At 53.2% G+C, this 16,628-nt stretch overlaps 1 protein-coding gene across 9 annotated transcripts in view; it reads left to right on the top strand.

Annotated features, from left to right (window-relative positions):
• EPS15L1 (epidermal growth factor receptor pathway substrate 15 like 1) overlaps nucleotides 1–16,628 on the top strand; it is an 83,435-nt gene that overhangs the window by 5,827 nt on the left and 60,980 nt on the right. For all 9 annotated transcript variants that reach the window (XM_084759140.1, XM_084759142.1, XM_084759139.1 and 6 more), the window contains exons 2-4: nucleotides 14,555–14,596; nucleotides 15,066–15,155; nucleotides 15,609–15,656. In XM_084759140.1, coding sequence (XP_084615266.1) covers nucleotides 14,555–14,596; nucleotides 15,066–15,155; nucleotides 15,609–15,656 — 180 coding nt within the window. The remainder of the gene's footprint in view (nucleotides 1–14,554; nucleotides 14,597–15,065; nucleotides 15,156–15,608; nucleotides 15,657–16,628) is intronic.

Raw genomic sequence — 16,628 nt, 5'->3', positions numbered from 1 at the left:
TTCTTTTCTTCCCTTTTTCTTTTTTGCTGACTCTTGAGGCCCTGTGAGCAAGGTCACATGCTTCCTCCCTCAGCCCCAGTTCCCATGCCTGTTGTGAGCCTGGGTCAGCTGCTCTAGGGAGCCAAGTGCCTGTCTTTGCATGAGTGGGTCTGGAGGGTGAGAATCACTTTCGATTTGAGCCCTTGGCTGTGTTGCCAGCCGAGATGCACAGACAGAACTGCCCCTGCTCATTGTTCTGGTTCTTACCGTGCAGAGGGGTCAGCTAAAGTCAGAGCCTGCTGCTCCCTGGCTGCGTGGTGCCTGGCAGCCTCACCTGGCCTGCTTCTGTGGCCCAGCTCTTCTGTTGTGCTGCAGTTTCCCATCCTGGAAGGATCGTTTTCAGGTGCAGTGTGGCATTGATGTCACTGTCCACCGGCAGGGACTGTCTCGCCGCGCACCCGCTTATTGTTCATATCCTTGCACTTTTGTTTTACATTGATATATTTGTGTATTTGTGTGCGCTGAGTGGCCACTGCGTGTGTGGTGAGAGGGCAACTTGCAGGAGCTCTCTCTCCTGCCATGTGGGTCCAGGATGGAGCATAGGGGTCAGGCAGTCTGTGCATAGTGTGTACATTTTGGCTTAAGACAGATATTTCACCCTGTGTCCACCCTGTTCCCCCCTCCTTCCCCCCTCCCCTGACAGAGTTTCTCTGTAATAAGCCTGATTGTCCTGGACTCAATCTGGGTACCAGGCTAGCCATGAACTCAGAGATCTCTGCCTCTGCCTAAGTGCTGAGATTAAAGGCGTGCGCCATGCCCAGCCCAGTCTCCTCTTGAACTTGTCATCCTCCATCTTCATCTGCTGAGTGCTGGCCACACCTGGCTTCCATGTCCTTTTCACTGTGAGTGACTTTGGGATGGCAGGAGAAAGAAAGGTGTTTTGGTAAATAGGACACGGGTGTGTGCCTGGACTGCAAATGGGTCCTGGACAAAGGGCTGAGAGGTGGCTGCTTCTCTAGAGGCTGGCTGAGGCCCAGGGTTGCAGGGGGAGTGACACCTGCCCACTGTCATCAGGCAGAGCCACAGCTTGCTGCTGGCTCCCATGGTGCAGGGCATGATGGGTTCCTCTCCCTGTGGAGTTTAGGCCGTGAGCTCCTGTGGCTGATGTGGACTTTTAAGCCACAGGGCTTTGGTGTAGGAGTGTGGGCTCTGAACGTCCCTAGGTAAGTGTTTCCCTCCGCTCTCCGTCCCCAGCAATCCCAGCAAGGTTCTGAGGGCACAACAGTTGGGGCCACAGGCCCTAGTGCTTGTGCATGGGAGAGCTGTCACCCTCTGATTCCAGCCAGGCTTGCCTCCAGCTGACTGAAAGCAGGGAGGCCCTGGAAACCCTCCTGCGAAGGGCGGCCCCAGGGCCATGGCGCCTGCAGTGTCCTGCCTGGAATAACCTTCCCCTTCTCCCTGCTGAGCTGCTCCTCCTGCCCCAGCTGGACAGACTCCTCAGGGGGCCTTTCCTCTCAGACGGCCTGTGGGATGGACATCTGCCCGCCTGTGATTCCTGTGTTCCTGCCGTCTCTCTGTCTCGTCTGTCTCACTAAACAACAGAACATCTTCTGAAGCTTTGTGCAGAGGCGGTGTCAGAGCCAATGAGGTTTACCCGAAGCAGACTATTGCTAATTGAAACCTTCTTTTGACACAGGCTGCCATGGAGCCCAGGCTGGAACTCACTGAGTAGAGAGAGATCTCCCTGCTCCTCCCTCCCAGTGTTGGGATGACTGGCTTGCACCACCATGAGCATCCTCTACCCTGGCCTGTTGTTGGTTGGTTGATTTTTTTTTTCTTTTTCTTTTTTCTTTTTTTTACCGAGATAGAGTTTCTCTGTATAGCCTTAGAAGTCCTGGACTCACTTTGTAGACCAGGCTGGCCTCAAACTTATAGAGTTCCGCCTGCCAAGTGCTGGGATTAAGGGCATGTGCCACCGTGCCTGGCTTGGCCCTAGCCTTTTAACAAAATTTGTTAAAACTTTCCCAGTGTTTCCGTCTCCATGCTTCAGTCTCCTGAGTAGCTGGTGGCCTCAGCAGCCACCATGCCTGGCTTGGGCGTTCCTCAGTAGAGTGGTTGGCTCATGATGTGTTGCCTTTCCCACCCATGTCTTATTATTCATTCTGCATCCTAGGGCATGGCTGCAGCTCACAGCTGAGCTGTTAGAGGGCCTGGGCTGGGGCTCCACTGCACAGGGAATGCTGGGTGTGAGTGTGCAGTGGCAGAGGAGCAGTCAAGAGGAAGCAGCAGCTGTGAGATGGCTCAGTGGGTAGAGACACTTGCTGCCACACCCGGTGACTTGAATCCGGTGCTGAGAACCGAGTGTAGAAGGAGAGACTCAGCTCCTCCAAGCTGCCCTCTGACTTCCACAGCCTGTGCTCACGCACGGCCGAGTAAGCAAGGGAATGGAGGAAGGAGCCTGTGGGCGAGCTGAGCAGAGGCTGAGGCCAGCGCTCCGGCTCCAGGGCAGCCAGGGGCCACCTCTTGCCTCTGCTTTACCTGTTTGGCACATTGGCTGTCACGGGGAATCAGCCTGCTCTTCCTCCCGCCCCCAAGCCCTTTCTTTTCTGGTGCTGGGAATGGAAGCTGTCGACTTGCCCCTGCTCGGCAGTGCTGAGGGTGTGTTTTCGTTGCTGGAAAGGGTAAACTGAAAAGCATACTGCCTCAGATGAAGAGAAGCTGGGTTTCAGGCTGGTGTGTGACTGCAATATTAAACAGCGTTATCACCCTCATATTGGGCTGGATGAGCCCCCGCCCCTCCTTGTCTGTTGGGGTTCCGGATGCAGGTGCGCTCTGGACGACGTCTGACAGGCATTTGCCTCTTGGGTTTGGTTTTTTGAGGCTATCCCCATTGCTCCTGGTGGTTCTGGAACCTTGGGGTGGAGCTAGGCGTCTGGGCCAGGTGGGGCTACTGGGCCCCACCAGTGCTCCATGGGTTGGTGTTGTCTCTCAGGCCAGATTCTTTCATTGAAGGGCAGGACATGGCTCAGAGTGGCAGGTGTGTAGAGGCGGGGAGTTCCTTTCTCCACCCTCACAACTCCAACTCCCACAGTGTGGAAAATGCAAGAAGGAAGGGTCAGGACAGGTGCCTCCATGAATCAGACCCTAAGAAGTCCCTCTTTCCTCAGTCTGGGGCCCAGTCTCCCCACATTGCTCTGCGGCTGACACATGTGTACAGGGGCAGTGGCTTAGTCTTGGCTGGGGAGCAGTCAGCCCTACCACTCAGCACAGAAATTGTTTGTGACATCTGGGGTGTTTTGTGGACTTCAATAGGCAGGAAAGGAAAGGAAGGGTGAAGTGCTTCCACAAACGTGACTGAGGGTAGGGAGCGGGTGGGTGTGTCCGTGTGAATTTGTGCATGCGTGCACTAACCTGCCATGGACTCTTTCGGGTGGTCTGTCATTGAGATAGGGCATTCAGTAGAGACAATATGAGACAGTGAAGCGGCGCTGCCTGCTCCTCTAGTTAGGCTGGGGAGAGGCTGGATTGTCCTTCTCGGCCTAGTCCAGGGTGCTGTGTCCTTGTGTTTGGAAATGGTGAGGGAGAGACTTGGTGCTGGCAAGTGGGACTCAGATGTGGTGGGCAGACAGAGGAGACTGGTTTTTTTTTTTTTTTTTTGTCTAGACACAGCTCTGACCCTGGTCCCTTCACATGAACAGTGCACTCCTATGCCTGTGTGTGTCAGCTCAAGATGCTGCAGCTGACTGCCTGCTGTCTAAGGATTCAAGCTTTAGCTGGCCAGTGCCCAAGGCTAAGGATGCCACCAGTGATTGTCCAGACTGGCAAGGAGGCATGGGCTGGCCCTACAAGACTCAGGGAAGCACCCCAGGTGGAGGCCAGATGCTAACAACCCAAGTCCTGGGCCCTGTGCTTAGGTAGGAGACAGCGCGCTAGGCGGGGGTAGAGTCCACGAGGGGAGATGACAACCCCGGACTGTGGAGGAAAGGCGCCTGTCAAGGCCAGGGACAGCAGTGCAGAATGGGCTTCTCCAGAAGGTGGGAGGTGGTCCTGGGCGTGACAGGCAAGTCTGCTGACTTGAGGTACCCTTTGGGGTGCTCACCCCCGGGCTTTCCAGGGTATGCTCAAGCACGGCAGGGTGGGTGGTCCAGTGAATTGTCGTGGCTTCTCGGTAGTGCTGCTTGGCATCTGTTGAACGTGTTCTGGACAGACTTGGTGCGGAGGCTGCTGGAGCAGAGTCTTCGCTCTGTTGCCCTGGATGCTTTTGTTTTTGTTTGTTTGTTTGTTTTGAGACAGGGTTTCTCTGTGTAGCCTTGGCTGCCCGGACTCTCACTCTGTAGACCAGGCAGGCCTCAAACTCAGAAATCTGCCTGCCTCCTGCATGCTGGGATTAAAGGCGTGCGCCACCACATCTGGCTGCCTTGGGTGCTTTTAATGGCCTCTGGAAGGCAGTCACACCTTCATCTCTGCTTTGAAGGTGACAGCCCCTCCCCCCCTGCATTCATTCTACACCTCAAATCTGGGAGGCCAGTCTTGCGGGGGCTGTATATGGTCCACTGGCCCTCTGCTGTGTAGGTCCTCCCAGGCTCTCACCCCAGCTTCTTAGCCTAGTGTGACAGCCTTGTTACCCAGCGTGTGCTCCTCTGCTTGGCCAAATGCTTCACCAGCCAGTAGCCTCTGTCGTCGTCGTAGTCATCATCATCATCATCATCATCATCATCACTGTTCTTTGGGACTGGGTTTCACTCTGTAGTCCACGCTGACTCGGCCTCCCTACTGCTGGGATGGCATGTGCGTTATGACAGGTGGCTTCTGTCTGCAGAGTCCTGGACCCGCCAGATCCCTTGCTTGCCTCAGCCTTGAAACCCCTCACAGTCCCTGTCTGTCATCCTGGACTCCCTTGGCCATTGCTGTCCTTCATGAAGCCCAGAGCATTGTCATGCACACTGCGTCCTCAGTCAGGGCCTACCTCTGTTTGCAAGACCTGCCCAGAGTTGGGGAAGTTTGAGTGTTTCTAGGGATGAACCTTCACCTGGAGCTATGTGATGTGAATGAATCACTGTAGCCAAGGACCACAGGTCTGCCGGTTGCAGAAACTGAGCTCTACTGTCCCAGGGTTGCCCAGCAACCCAGGGCTGGGCTGAGAAGGGAATCCACATCGATTGGGTATAGCTGTTGGCCTCTGCACAGGACTGCGTAGCTGCCTCTCTGTTTTCTGAGACAGGATTACCTTTGCTTAGGCTTGCCTGGAACTCACAGCCAGCCTCCTGCATTAGCCTCCCAGGTGGGAAGGTGACAGGCATGCATGTGCCACTATGTCAGGCTGGGACTACTTGCCTTAGTGATTCAAGTCAAGGTGGTTGGAGGAGCTGGCAGAGCCAGGCAGGCTGCCTTAAGGTGAGTCATCTCAGAGAGCTGCTGCCCTCAGGGTCTTTTCTTGTGGAGGAGGCTGGGATCCAAGGTCCCAGTGGATGCTCTCAGCTCTTAGCTCTGAGCTCTGGTTGGGATGGGCACTCCCAGCGAGGCTGTCCCTACATCATTCAGCTCTTGGAAGAGTTTGGGAATCTAAAGATCCTGCTGACCCCACTTTTATCTCTTCCGCTTTTCTGTCCTGTGGACAGAGAGAGATGGTGCAAATCTGAAATTCCAGGGAACCTGGAGGAAGCAAGCCAGCTACTTAAGAAAGCCCTGTCCATATGCCCTGCACCGCCATGTTTAGCTTTCAGTCTCTGGTCTTTTTCTGTAGTGCTGGGAGTGACCATCCTCCTTCTTACTTGGCCAGTGCTTGGCATCCTGTCTGCTGTGCTCGGTCACTCTCAGGGATCACTGTCCCATCTTGTCCATTCATTTTTACTTCAGGAGGGAAACAGCCCTCTCGCCCGTCCCTGCACATCTGGGCAGGCTTTTCTGTTTTACTCCAGGCCACGGTTGTAGCTGAGGACACAGATGTGTGAGCACCTGTGCTGGGGTTTTCTGTTTGCAGGGCTAGTGCTGGAACCCAGGGCTTCGCACAGACTCAGCCTGCCTCTCCCCATAAGCCCCGCCCTGCCCCGAAAGGCTGCTGCTTGTTCCTGGCTTTTAGACCAGAGTCGGCTTGTGGTGGAGCTGGAGAGCTCTCCTCTCCTGCACCGTCTTCAGGGCAGCAGGCTGGCCATGCGGCTTCCCTGGCTGCGGCCTTCTCCCCAGAGGCCTGCACACTCCAGACGGAGGGGAAGGCTGCTCTCCAAGCCCCGGCCAACCACATGCACGGTTCTTGTGCTTTGCTTTTTGTTGTGCAGTGGGAGCCTCACTCTGGTTTCATTATGTGTCCCGGGCTGTCTGCAGGCCATCTCCTGTCTCAGCCTCAGCTCAGTGGGATGCACGCCCAGTGCAGATCATCCCTTTAATTCCAAGGGCTCATTTCTGCTCTTTGGGATGGGATTGCAGGTGGCTAAGGGTGATCTCTAACTTGCTGTGTAGCTAAGAATGACCTTAATCTTGGCTGTGAGCCTGGGTGCATGTGTGTGTGTGTGATTGTTGTAGTCATGTGCTCTGTGACAGTGGTACGGAGATCCATGGGTCTTTTCCCCTCTTCGCTCCAGGCAGCACTCGCACCTTCCTCCTCCCAGCTCCCCAGCTGTCAGCAGCCAGCTGTTGCTGTGGCTTTAACCTGGCACAATGAGCACTCACCTGTGGGACCGACCTGTTGTGATGGTCTCCTGTTGCTGAGTGTGGCCACAGGGTCTGTGTGCTGGTTTTCTAGATTAGCCTGTTTTCCTATTTTATTTGTGTGTTTTGCTCTTAAGTCCACAGTCCATTTTTCACTTTAACTTTGGTGTGCTCGAGTATATGCAAGTACATGTGTGTGCTTACGTATGTGGAGGCTGAGAAAGTAATGTTGGGTGTCTCCTTCTATTGCTCTCAAGCTTAAGCTGGGCGTGGTAGTGCATGCCTTTAATCCCAGCACTTGGGAGGCAGAGGCAGGTGGATCATTGTGAGTTCGAGGCCAGCCTGGTCTACAAAGTGAGTCCAGGACGTCCAAGGCTACACAGAGAGACCCTGTTTCGAAAAAAAAATTAAATTAAATAAAAATAAAAAAATTTAAATTGAGTGTATATATATATAATGTGTGTATATGCATATATACATATATATATATATACACACACATATACATATACATACTTGTCCACAAGACTGTTACAGTGCTCCTGGGAAAGTCAGAGGTTGGCTTCTACCATAGAGAGTTCAGGGATCAAATTGAGGTTGTAAGGCTTGGTGACAGATGCTATGCTGAGCCTTGTCACTGGCCCAGCCTTGTCTTTTGAGACAGTCTCCAAATGGACCTAGGGCTCATTGATGGCTAGACTGGCTGTCCACTCAGCTCTGGAACCCACATCTCGTCACAAGAGTTCCAGATGCATTGGACCACTCCCAGCTTCCTTTTTTCTTTTAAATGTGTGAGCTATGGATCTGAGTCAAGTCTCCAGGCTCGCACATCAGGCAGCTCCTGCCCTCCCCTTCTGCCTCACGCCCAGCTTGTTACGCTACACGTTGGCCTTCAAGTGTGCTCTTTTGTGGAGAAAGTGCTGAGCCTAGGTTCCCTAGAGCTAGTAATTCCCCTGCCTCAGCGACTGGCTGGCCCTGGAGCTGTTCTAATGTCCTCCATCAGTGTTTGCCAAGCTGACTCTCGGGGAGCCGTGTTGTGGCTTCCAGGGGGACAGATGGAAATGTGCATGTGGGCTGGTCTACATAGCAGCTCTTCTTGTCAGAGTGCAGGCCAGGACAGCCGCAGCACTGTGCAGTTGCTGGGTGTTTAGCAGCCCCTGCTCATGGTCCTGCTGGGCCCTGCCTTTGCTGGTTCTTTGCACTTTTTCTCCATCTCTATCTCTATCAAAACGGCCCTTGTGTCTTTGGCCACTCGTTGGACAGTGCTGCGTACCCCAGTGCTGCGCACCCCAGCTCTAAAACTTCATCTGTCCCTAGACTCTGAAGATTTTTCTCCTGAATCTCATATTTTAATATTTTACACTGAATGAAGTCTGTAGGCTCAATTTTTAAAACCAATATATTTTATTAAAAACTTAGTGACCGAGCATACGTCACTTATAACCCGACTAACCAAAATAGTAGGAAATGAGGATTAATGGGCACAGTAACAAAACCGTAAGGGTATCAGTTTTGAGAAACGATTCTCCAGGCGTGAGCTGCAGGATTTCTTCTGCTGGAACCTGGGGTAACCAGAACCCAGAGCCTCAGAAGGAGCTGAAGCCCCGAAGCCTTCCCTCGAGCGGTTCTCTCTAGGAGCGTCTTGAAGTGCAGCAATGAACAGCCAAATCTATCCCAAGTCTCCAAAGGCCCCGCCTCCAGTTCTGGCTCATATATGTATCTCCTCCCAGACATCTTTTCAGCTGGCAACAATCAAGCTCCCTCACGAGGTGGTTGTTCTTCTAGTGAATTAACCTCACCTGTTCTCTCAGGAGACTGTTCCAATCCCGCACTTGGAATCCTAAAAAAACAGGTTTATCTCTCCTTCAGAAGTCCGTTATTATTTGAGTTTTCACCTGTGTCTTTTGTTTCACCTGTATGTGAGCTGCATGCAGACTGAGCACTTTGTTCTGTGTGTTTGAAGTGCTCCAGCACTGTGCTGAAAACTGTCCTTCTTTCAGCCACCAAGCCACTTCCTCCCTTCCCAGCCTTCAGATCAGATTTTACATATTTAAAACAAATGATCACACCTACTTATGTGGGGGACACCATAGTGTGTGTAGATCAGAGAGGACAGCTTGCAGGGGTAGGGGTCAAACTGAGGTTGTTGGGCTTGGTGGCCAGCACCTTTAGCCACGGGCCATCTTGTCTGCCTCCTTTATTAGTCTCCATTGGAGCAGGGCTTGGTGGTGGAGTCCTCGCCAGACTCAAGGTTCTGCCTCCAGCATTGCAAACATGGAGGCTAATGAGCAGGACAGTGCTGCTGCCCCACACCTACAATCCCAGTGCTTTGGGGGCTGAGGCAGGATGATTGCTGGGCGCTGAGACCAGCCTGGGCTGCATAGGGAGTTCAAGGCCAGCCTCGGCTACATGATGACATCCTGTCTCAAAATGGCAAAACTATAATGATAATAATGAGCTAACAGATCCATCTCAGTGGGCGTCTCAGCAGTTACATCTAGCTCTGCTATGCTACACGGTGCGCGCTTGCCTTCTGTGCCGTTCTCTCTCCCTGGATGACATGGCTGTAGAAGGCCCTGCAGTCAGACACGTTAACTTTTCTTACTCTGCCTCCTCCTCTTCTGATTTCCTTCCTTCCTTCCTTCCTTCCTTCCTTCCTTCTTTCTTTCTTTCTTTTTTAGACACCATTTCTCTGTGTAGCCTTGGCTGTGCTGGACTTGCTTTGTAGACCAGGCTGGCCTTGAACTCACAGCAATCCGCCTGCCTCTGCCTCCTGTGTGCTAGGATCAAAGGTGTGCGCCATCACGCCTGGCTTGATTTCTTATTTTTACTTGTGGGTGTTGGTTCCTGCATGAGTGTGAATGAATTGCACAGACAGGTGCCTGTGGGGGTCAGAGGAGGCAGCAGGGTCCCTGGAACTGAAATTGTAGGCTGCTGTGAGCATGCTTGTTTCGGGCCTTTGCATGATCTGTGTGTGGTCCTGACCACTAAGCTGTCTCTCTAGCACCCTCTACTATTTATTCTTTAAAAAGGGGTGGGGGGCTGTGGTGGTTGAATAAGTATGGGCCCCATAGAGTCATGCATTTGAATGCTTGGTCATAGGGAGTGCCACTATTAGGAGATGTGGCCTTGTTGGAGGACGCGCACACTGTCGGTGGGCTTTGAAGTCTCCTATGCTCAAGCTCTGCCTAGTGTGGAGTCAGAGGTCTCTCTTGGCCGCCTGAGGATCAAGATGTAGAACTCTCAGCTCCTCCAGCACCATGTCTGCCTGCATGTTGCCATGTTTCCCACCATGATGATAGACTGAATCTCGGAAAGTGTAAGCCAAGCCAGGCGTGGTGGCGCACACCTTTAACCCCAGCACTTGGGAGGCGGATCACTGTGAGTTCGAGGCCAGCCTGGTCTACAAAGTGAGTCCAGGACAGCCAGGGCTACTCAGAGAAACCCTGTCTCGAAAAACCAAACCAAACAAACAAACAAAAGAAAGTGTAAGCCAGCCCCAGTAATTGTTTCTTTTATAAGAGTTGTCTTGGTCATGGTGTCTTTTCACAGCAATAGAGTCCTAACTAAGGCAGGGCTGACAAGATAGCGTAGGTAAGGGACTTGCCGCCAGCCTGACAGCCCTGAGCTCAATCCCCCACATTACCATCCTGTCCTAACTCCCACTCACATGCTGTGGCATGTTTGCACAGGAGTGTACACACGTACACATTTTTTTTTTTTTTTGAGACAGGGTTCCTCTGCTTCCTGAGTGCTGGGATTAAAGGCATGTGCTGCTACTGTCCAGCTATTTTAAGTTTTTTTTTTTTTTAAAGGTTAGGACCAGGGGCTGGAGAGATGGCTCAGAGGTTAAGAGCACTGTCTGCTTTTTTAGAGGTCTTGAGTTCAATTCCCAGCAACCACATAGTGGCTTATAATAAGATCTGGTGCCCTCTTCTGGTGGGCAGACAGAACACTGTGTATACTCTGGAGGTCCTGGAACTCAAACTCATAGAAATCCACCTGCCTCAACCTCCAGAGTGCTGGGACTAAAGGTGTACACCTCCCAATTTTTTAAGAACACCCCCTCGCTTTGAGACAGGGTCCATGTAGCTGAGGTTGGCCTCCGACTCACTGTGTAGCAGTGGTGATGGCTTTGACCTCTGTGTCCTCCCACACCCCCCTCCTGAGTGCTGGGTGTATTTACACAGTTGTAGGGATGGAGCTATGCTTTGTGCATGCCAAGCAACCACTCTGCCAGCCTCGACCCTGTCAGTGGGTTTTTATGTGCATGGGTTGAAGGGGCCTCCCACCTCAGCTGCAGGTCGCACTGCCATGACCAGCTTCTCTGTTCCTTTCTGCTCGTCCTCACTGTGAAGCTTGTCCTCTGCTCCGGCCTGGCCTAGAGAGAGCTTTGCTCTGGTGGTGAAACATCCAGAGAACCATTTCTCCATGCACTTGCCACACGGGAGATCTGGTGCTCACCCAGAGTGCAGGCCCTGGGAGGAGGGCTGGGATGGCAGACTGGCACTCACATGGCTGCAGGCCATATACTTGGCATCGGGTCTAGGCTTCCGAGTGGGACTTCAGACTGTGGCTGTCCTCCTGCACCCAGGGCACTATGGGCTCTCTGGGGAAACAGCAGGCTGCATGCTTTCAGTTGCTTTATGTACTCAGTCTCTGGCCGTGCATGCGCTGGTTTTATAAAGTGCATCATTTCCCAGGTCACATGTCCATGTAGTTGCCCGGCTCTGCCACACCTGGGCCATTGCTACAGCAAGTTAGGATGGAGTGAAGGCCTTCCAGCCTGAAGCCCCTGCAGCCCCAGCACTCACTGCCGCACTGGGGAAGCGTCACTGTCCCACAGTAAATAGGGCTAGCATGTTATCTGTAATCCTAGCCTTAGGGAGCAGAGGCAGGAGCTTGCTGAGAGTTTGAGGTCAGCCTGAAATAAGTTGGAGTACCAGGTCGTCCAGGGATACATCCCAAAACATGGTCTTCTGACAAGAGTGCTGGATGAGTGAGCAGTGAGGAGCGGGCCGTCTGTGTCAGGTGTCCCAGCTGCCCTCGTCCTGGTCCTCCTCCACTGGGAGCGTGTTGGGATGACAGGCATGTGCTCCCTGCTTCCCTGTGGTCTGTTAGGAGAGTGGATCACATACTTCTCCAGAAGTTCTTTCATTCTTCTCTGTCTTCCCACCCCTGCCACCTGTTGAGGGCTGTAGAGCTCCTAGAACCCCCCGAGTTTGGGGCTGTGGGCATAGCTAAGGAAGAGCTGGCCCTAGCATGTGTGAGTCCCAGGGATCAGTCCTGGCTACTGTAAAACACAAAATAAGCCCTTTCACAGATTCAAATTCTTACAAGAAACAAACAAACAAAAAAACTACCTGTGAGCTGGGCATGGTGGCACACGCCTTTAATCCCAGCATTCAGGGAGGCAAACGCAGGTGGATCTCTGTGAGTTCAAGGCCAGCCAGGGCTGTTAAACCTTCTCTCAAGAAACCAAACTCAAACCAACCAAAGAAAACCCAGTCCGTGTGGGTGTGGCGTGGACAGTGTCCCCAACCTTTCAGAGAACAGATAGCATTTGGCATCTCCTCCTACCACGTATGCCGGTCTGGCTAGTCCATGAGCCTCGTGTCCTGCCTCTTCTTCACAGTAGGGCTGCTGGGATTATAGCTGCCACACGGAAAAGTGTTTTGGAGATCCAAACCCAGCTTCTCATGCTTGCAGGGCACGTGCTTTACCCCTGAGCCTTCTCCTCAGCCCTAAAGGTCCCAGGCTTATATTCAAGTACAGTTTCAGCTGAGCTTGTAGTAAGTGGCTGTTGCAGGAGCTCGCCAGATGCGGAGTCTTGTGAGGAGCCTGCTCTTGCCCGGGTCCTGCTGGGCTGTGATCCCTGGAGCGTCGCTCCACAGGGCGCTACCACACTCTCGTTTTCTGCAGTGCACACAGCTGTGGTGTGCGCAGCTGCTCCAGCGGCCTTGTGCAGAGCTGCTCCATGTCGCCCCCTGCCACCTTGCCCAGCTGGAACTGTGAAGGGTCCCAGGGACCTGGCATGCCCTGCAGCCTCCTGCCTCAAGGGTGACCCTCTCCCTCTAGGGTCCGCCTTGTGTGGGTAGCTCGAGTGGTAGTTGTGCGCTCACCAAGGGCTCGACCCCGCCTGGGAGCTCACCTTGGGGACCACTGCCTGCATCATGAGCTAGCCATGACTGAGTCACTCACTGCTCATGCCTGTTTCACAGATGGCGTCACAGTGAACTCTGAGGCAGCCTGCAGGTGTGGCTTCAATGTCCCCAGTGGCATAAGAGGATGTGTGATTCAGGTCTGACACCTGCCCTGCTTCCCATCTCTGTCACAGCACTCTGCTGCCTGCCTGCCCCTGGGCTGCAGCGGCCTTGCGTGGGCCTGGCTGTGGCAGCCTCTCTGGATGCTGGGCCTTGCTTCCCTTGACCGTGGAGTTAGCAGTTCTGCTTGTTTGGGGATTTGCCTTGAGACAGGGGCTGCCAGCATCATAGGCAGGCCCGTTAGGAAGTTTATTTTTTCTGTTCTTAAAGACAGTTTCACTATGGAGCCCTAGGTGCTCTGGAACTCAGTATGTAGAGCAGGTTGGCCTAAGACTTACTGAAATCCTCCTGCCTCTGCCTCCTGAGTGCTGCGGGTACAGGTGTGCACCACCACCTAAGGACATTTTGATAAATCTCTCTCACCATCCCTCCGTCTTCCTGCAGCTGTGGCTGTCACCCTCACCTCATGCTCTTCACTTGGCCCTGGTGTGCTGTGTGCTGGGTGATCAAGAACACATTTACCTCCTGTAAGCTCTGGGGCTTAGGAAGGCCAAGCAGGACACACCCTCCCTTGGGGAGTCACTTGCAGGGTGTCAGCAGCCTGAAGCTCCAGGGTGTGGAGCCCGCGGCTGAACCTGCCCTCACTGGTTGACCCTGCCTGCATGTGGACTACAGCCTCTGGAAATCCCCAACAGGTGGCGCCCTTTTCCAAGAGTGGCTTGTTGGTTTATATGTTTTGCTTTTGTTTGAGACAGGGTCTCACTAAATAGCTCAGACTGTCCTGACTCACAAGACTCCTGCCTTGGCCACCCTCTCCCCCAGGCCACTCTTTCCTCCCTATAGAGGTGTCCTGTTGAGGCCAGTGGGGGAGGTAATGGGAAGAGTGGGGACCTGTGGACTGGAGCCAGGGGAGAGCCAGACCTGGAGAGTCCTGGCTCAGTGCAGAGTGTCCTTGGGCTTCCAGCATCATGCTGGGTGTCCTGGAGGATGGCTGCTGCATGCGTCTGTGCGCTGGGGGGACTTAAAAACAGTCAACCAAGTGCGTGCTTGTGACTCAGGGTCACACACAGACACTCCACCCACATATGGGACTAGGAAGGAGGCAAAGAGAGGGGCTCCACCACCACCACTCCTGGGAGTGCCCTCTGTGCACACATTCTTACTAGGACCACAGCGTAGTTTGGTGATGGCAAAGCATTGTGTATTGTCACCTCCACTTAAGATGCTAAGGTTGGCCTGGTGCAGTGCTGAATACGTGTAATCCCAGCACTCTGGGAGGCAGAGGCAGGCAGATCTCTGTGAATTCTGGTCTACAAATTGAGTCCTGGACAGCTAAGCCTACGCAGAGAAACCTTGTCTCAAAAAAACAAAACAAAGCAAAACAAACAAAAAAGAGGCTAAGGCTGGAGACCACTTGACCCTAGGAGTTCAAGACAAGCTTGGGGCTAAGTGTGTCAGCTCAGCCCCTGCCGGTGCTGTCAGTGCTCAAGAGTGCGAAGCAGGAGGAACAGTCTGGCAGCGCCTCGTCCCATAAACATGAAACAAACCAGCAGAGACCGGCCGGACAGCGCCTGTGGGGAACAAGGCCAAGGGGGAGGGTATTCCGTGCTGGCTGACCACATGTCTACTTGTGACTGACCATGTTCTGACTCTTCTGTTTTGTTCAGATTCCAAGTGGAAATCCGTTATATGAGTCTTATTACAAGCAGGTATGTCTCACTGCTATCTTGTTTTTTTTTTAAACATTTTAATTTATTTTAATGTGTAGATGTGCATGTGTTCACCTGTGTCATGCATGCTTGTGGAGGTCAGGGGACAACTGGGGGGGTGGTCAGTGTTCTTCTACCATGTGGGTCCCAGGGATCAAACTCAGGCCGTTGCCCACTGACTGTCTTTCCAGCCCACCAGTGACTCTGTATATGTTGTGTGTGTATGTATGTATGTATGTACGTACATGTGTATGTGCGTGTATGTATGTATGTATGTGCGCATGTGTGTGTTGGTGCTAGGGCGGAACCCAGAGCCTCTTACATGCAGAGCTGCTCAGCCACTAGGTGCACCTGCCACCTGTTACCTTTGCAGTAGAAGTTGGGAGCACATTTGAAGCGGCTTTTTGTGAGCACACATGGATATGGCGTCTGTGTGATGGTTTTGTCGACTCTCGCTGCTCTGTTGCAGGTGGACCCTGCCTACACAGGGAGAGTTGGGGCCAGCGAGGCTGCGCTGTTTCTGAAGAAGTCAGGACTCTCAGACATCATTCTGGGGAAGGTAGGAAGATGAAGGCTGGCTCCTGCAGCCCCAGAGCGAGCTGGCCACGCAGACCTTCCCAAGGGCAGGCCAGGGCACCCCGAGCCTCTTTGCTGTAGCTGCTGGGTGTGAAGACAGGCCTGGGTACCTTCCATGCCCATCCTTGCACATAGGAGTTCGGGCCAGCCTGGTCAGTCAGGTGGTGCTCACCTTCGAGACGCAGGCAGCAGGCCAGAGCACAGTGCTTTTGGTGTCTCGATAGCTACGGGTTTGTGTTGCTGTGTAATGACTCAGTGGGTGCCTTCACTCTGAGACCTAAGTGGGCATAGGAGGTCTTTGGGCCCTGCCACCAAGTGCCTGGTAGGGCTGTTGGTCCCAGCGCCTGTGACAGAGAAGCAGTTGATGTGACTCCTATTACATCCAACTTGGTTGGTGAGTGACAGTCACACTCACAGCACTTTTTTGTCTCTACAGATATGGGACTTGGCGGACCCGGAAGGTAAAGGGTTCTTGGACAAACAGGTATATATGCACACACGGAGCAGGGGAGGCACTGGGCACCCCTGAGGTTAAAGGACTTGTAGGTTTCTGCCACTGTCCACTATTGTCCACACACACCTGCCAGGCTCAAGTGAGAAGTTTTCACTTTGGAATGCAGGACCTTAAGTATGCCTAGTGACACACCTTTGCCTGTCGCCCATCTCAGCTCTTTACCTGTTGCTGTGGTTAATTGCCCTGACAGAAGCAATTTGGGGAAAGGGCGCCTGTGGCTCACAGTGTCAGGTACACCTCACCTCAGGGGGTGGGGTGGGGGGAGAGGGTGAGGGAGTCAAGGCAGCAGGAGCCTGAAGCTGCTGTTCACATCCACTCAGGAGCAGGGAGAATAAATGCAGCAAGCCAGGGCTGAGCTAGTCCAGGCCCTCACCCAGGGTGGTGTGGCACACCAGGATGGGCATCCCCAGCTCAATTAACCCAAGGAGACCCCTCCCAAGCCAACCCTCACTAAGACTTCCTGCCTAGGTATTCCATTGTCAAGCAGACAATCAAAACTAAACGCTAGCAGCTAAAGAGAGGGCTCAGCCCTAACTGAGTTCAGGGCCAGGACCCACATTTGACAGCTTAAAACCACTTGTAATGCCAGGTGGATCCCAGAGCACCCCACACACACTAACAGAGGCACACACCTCTAAACAAAACAAAAACCCTACACATCACAATGAATTTGCCAGTGATTAAAACATTCTAAAGAATTAAAATCATTAAAAGAAGTGCACCCTGTATGGTGGTACGCACCTTTAATCCCAACACTCAGACAGTAGAGGCTGATGGATGTGTCTCTGTGAGTTCATGGCCAGCCCAGGCTATGTATGGAATGCCAGGGCAGCCCAAGGGCTACATAGTAAGACTTTGTCTCAAAAACAGAAAACTCAACACCCCCTACACATACACACACACACACACACCCCGCATAGGACAGACACAGAAGTGTGTGTG

This window comes from Acomys minous, assembly GCF_964271855.1.
Source record: "Acomys minous genome assembly, chromosome: 15".
Lineage (NCBI taxonomy): Eukaryota > Metazoa > Chordata > Mammalia > Rodentia > Muridae > Acomys > Acomys minous.
Note: the sequence above shows the minus strand (reverse complement) of the source record. Positions and strands in the feature narration are given on the sequence as shown.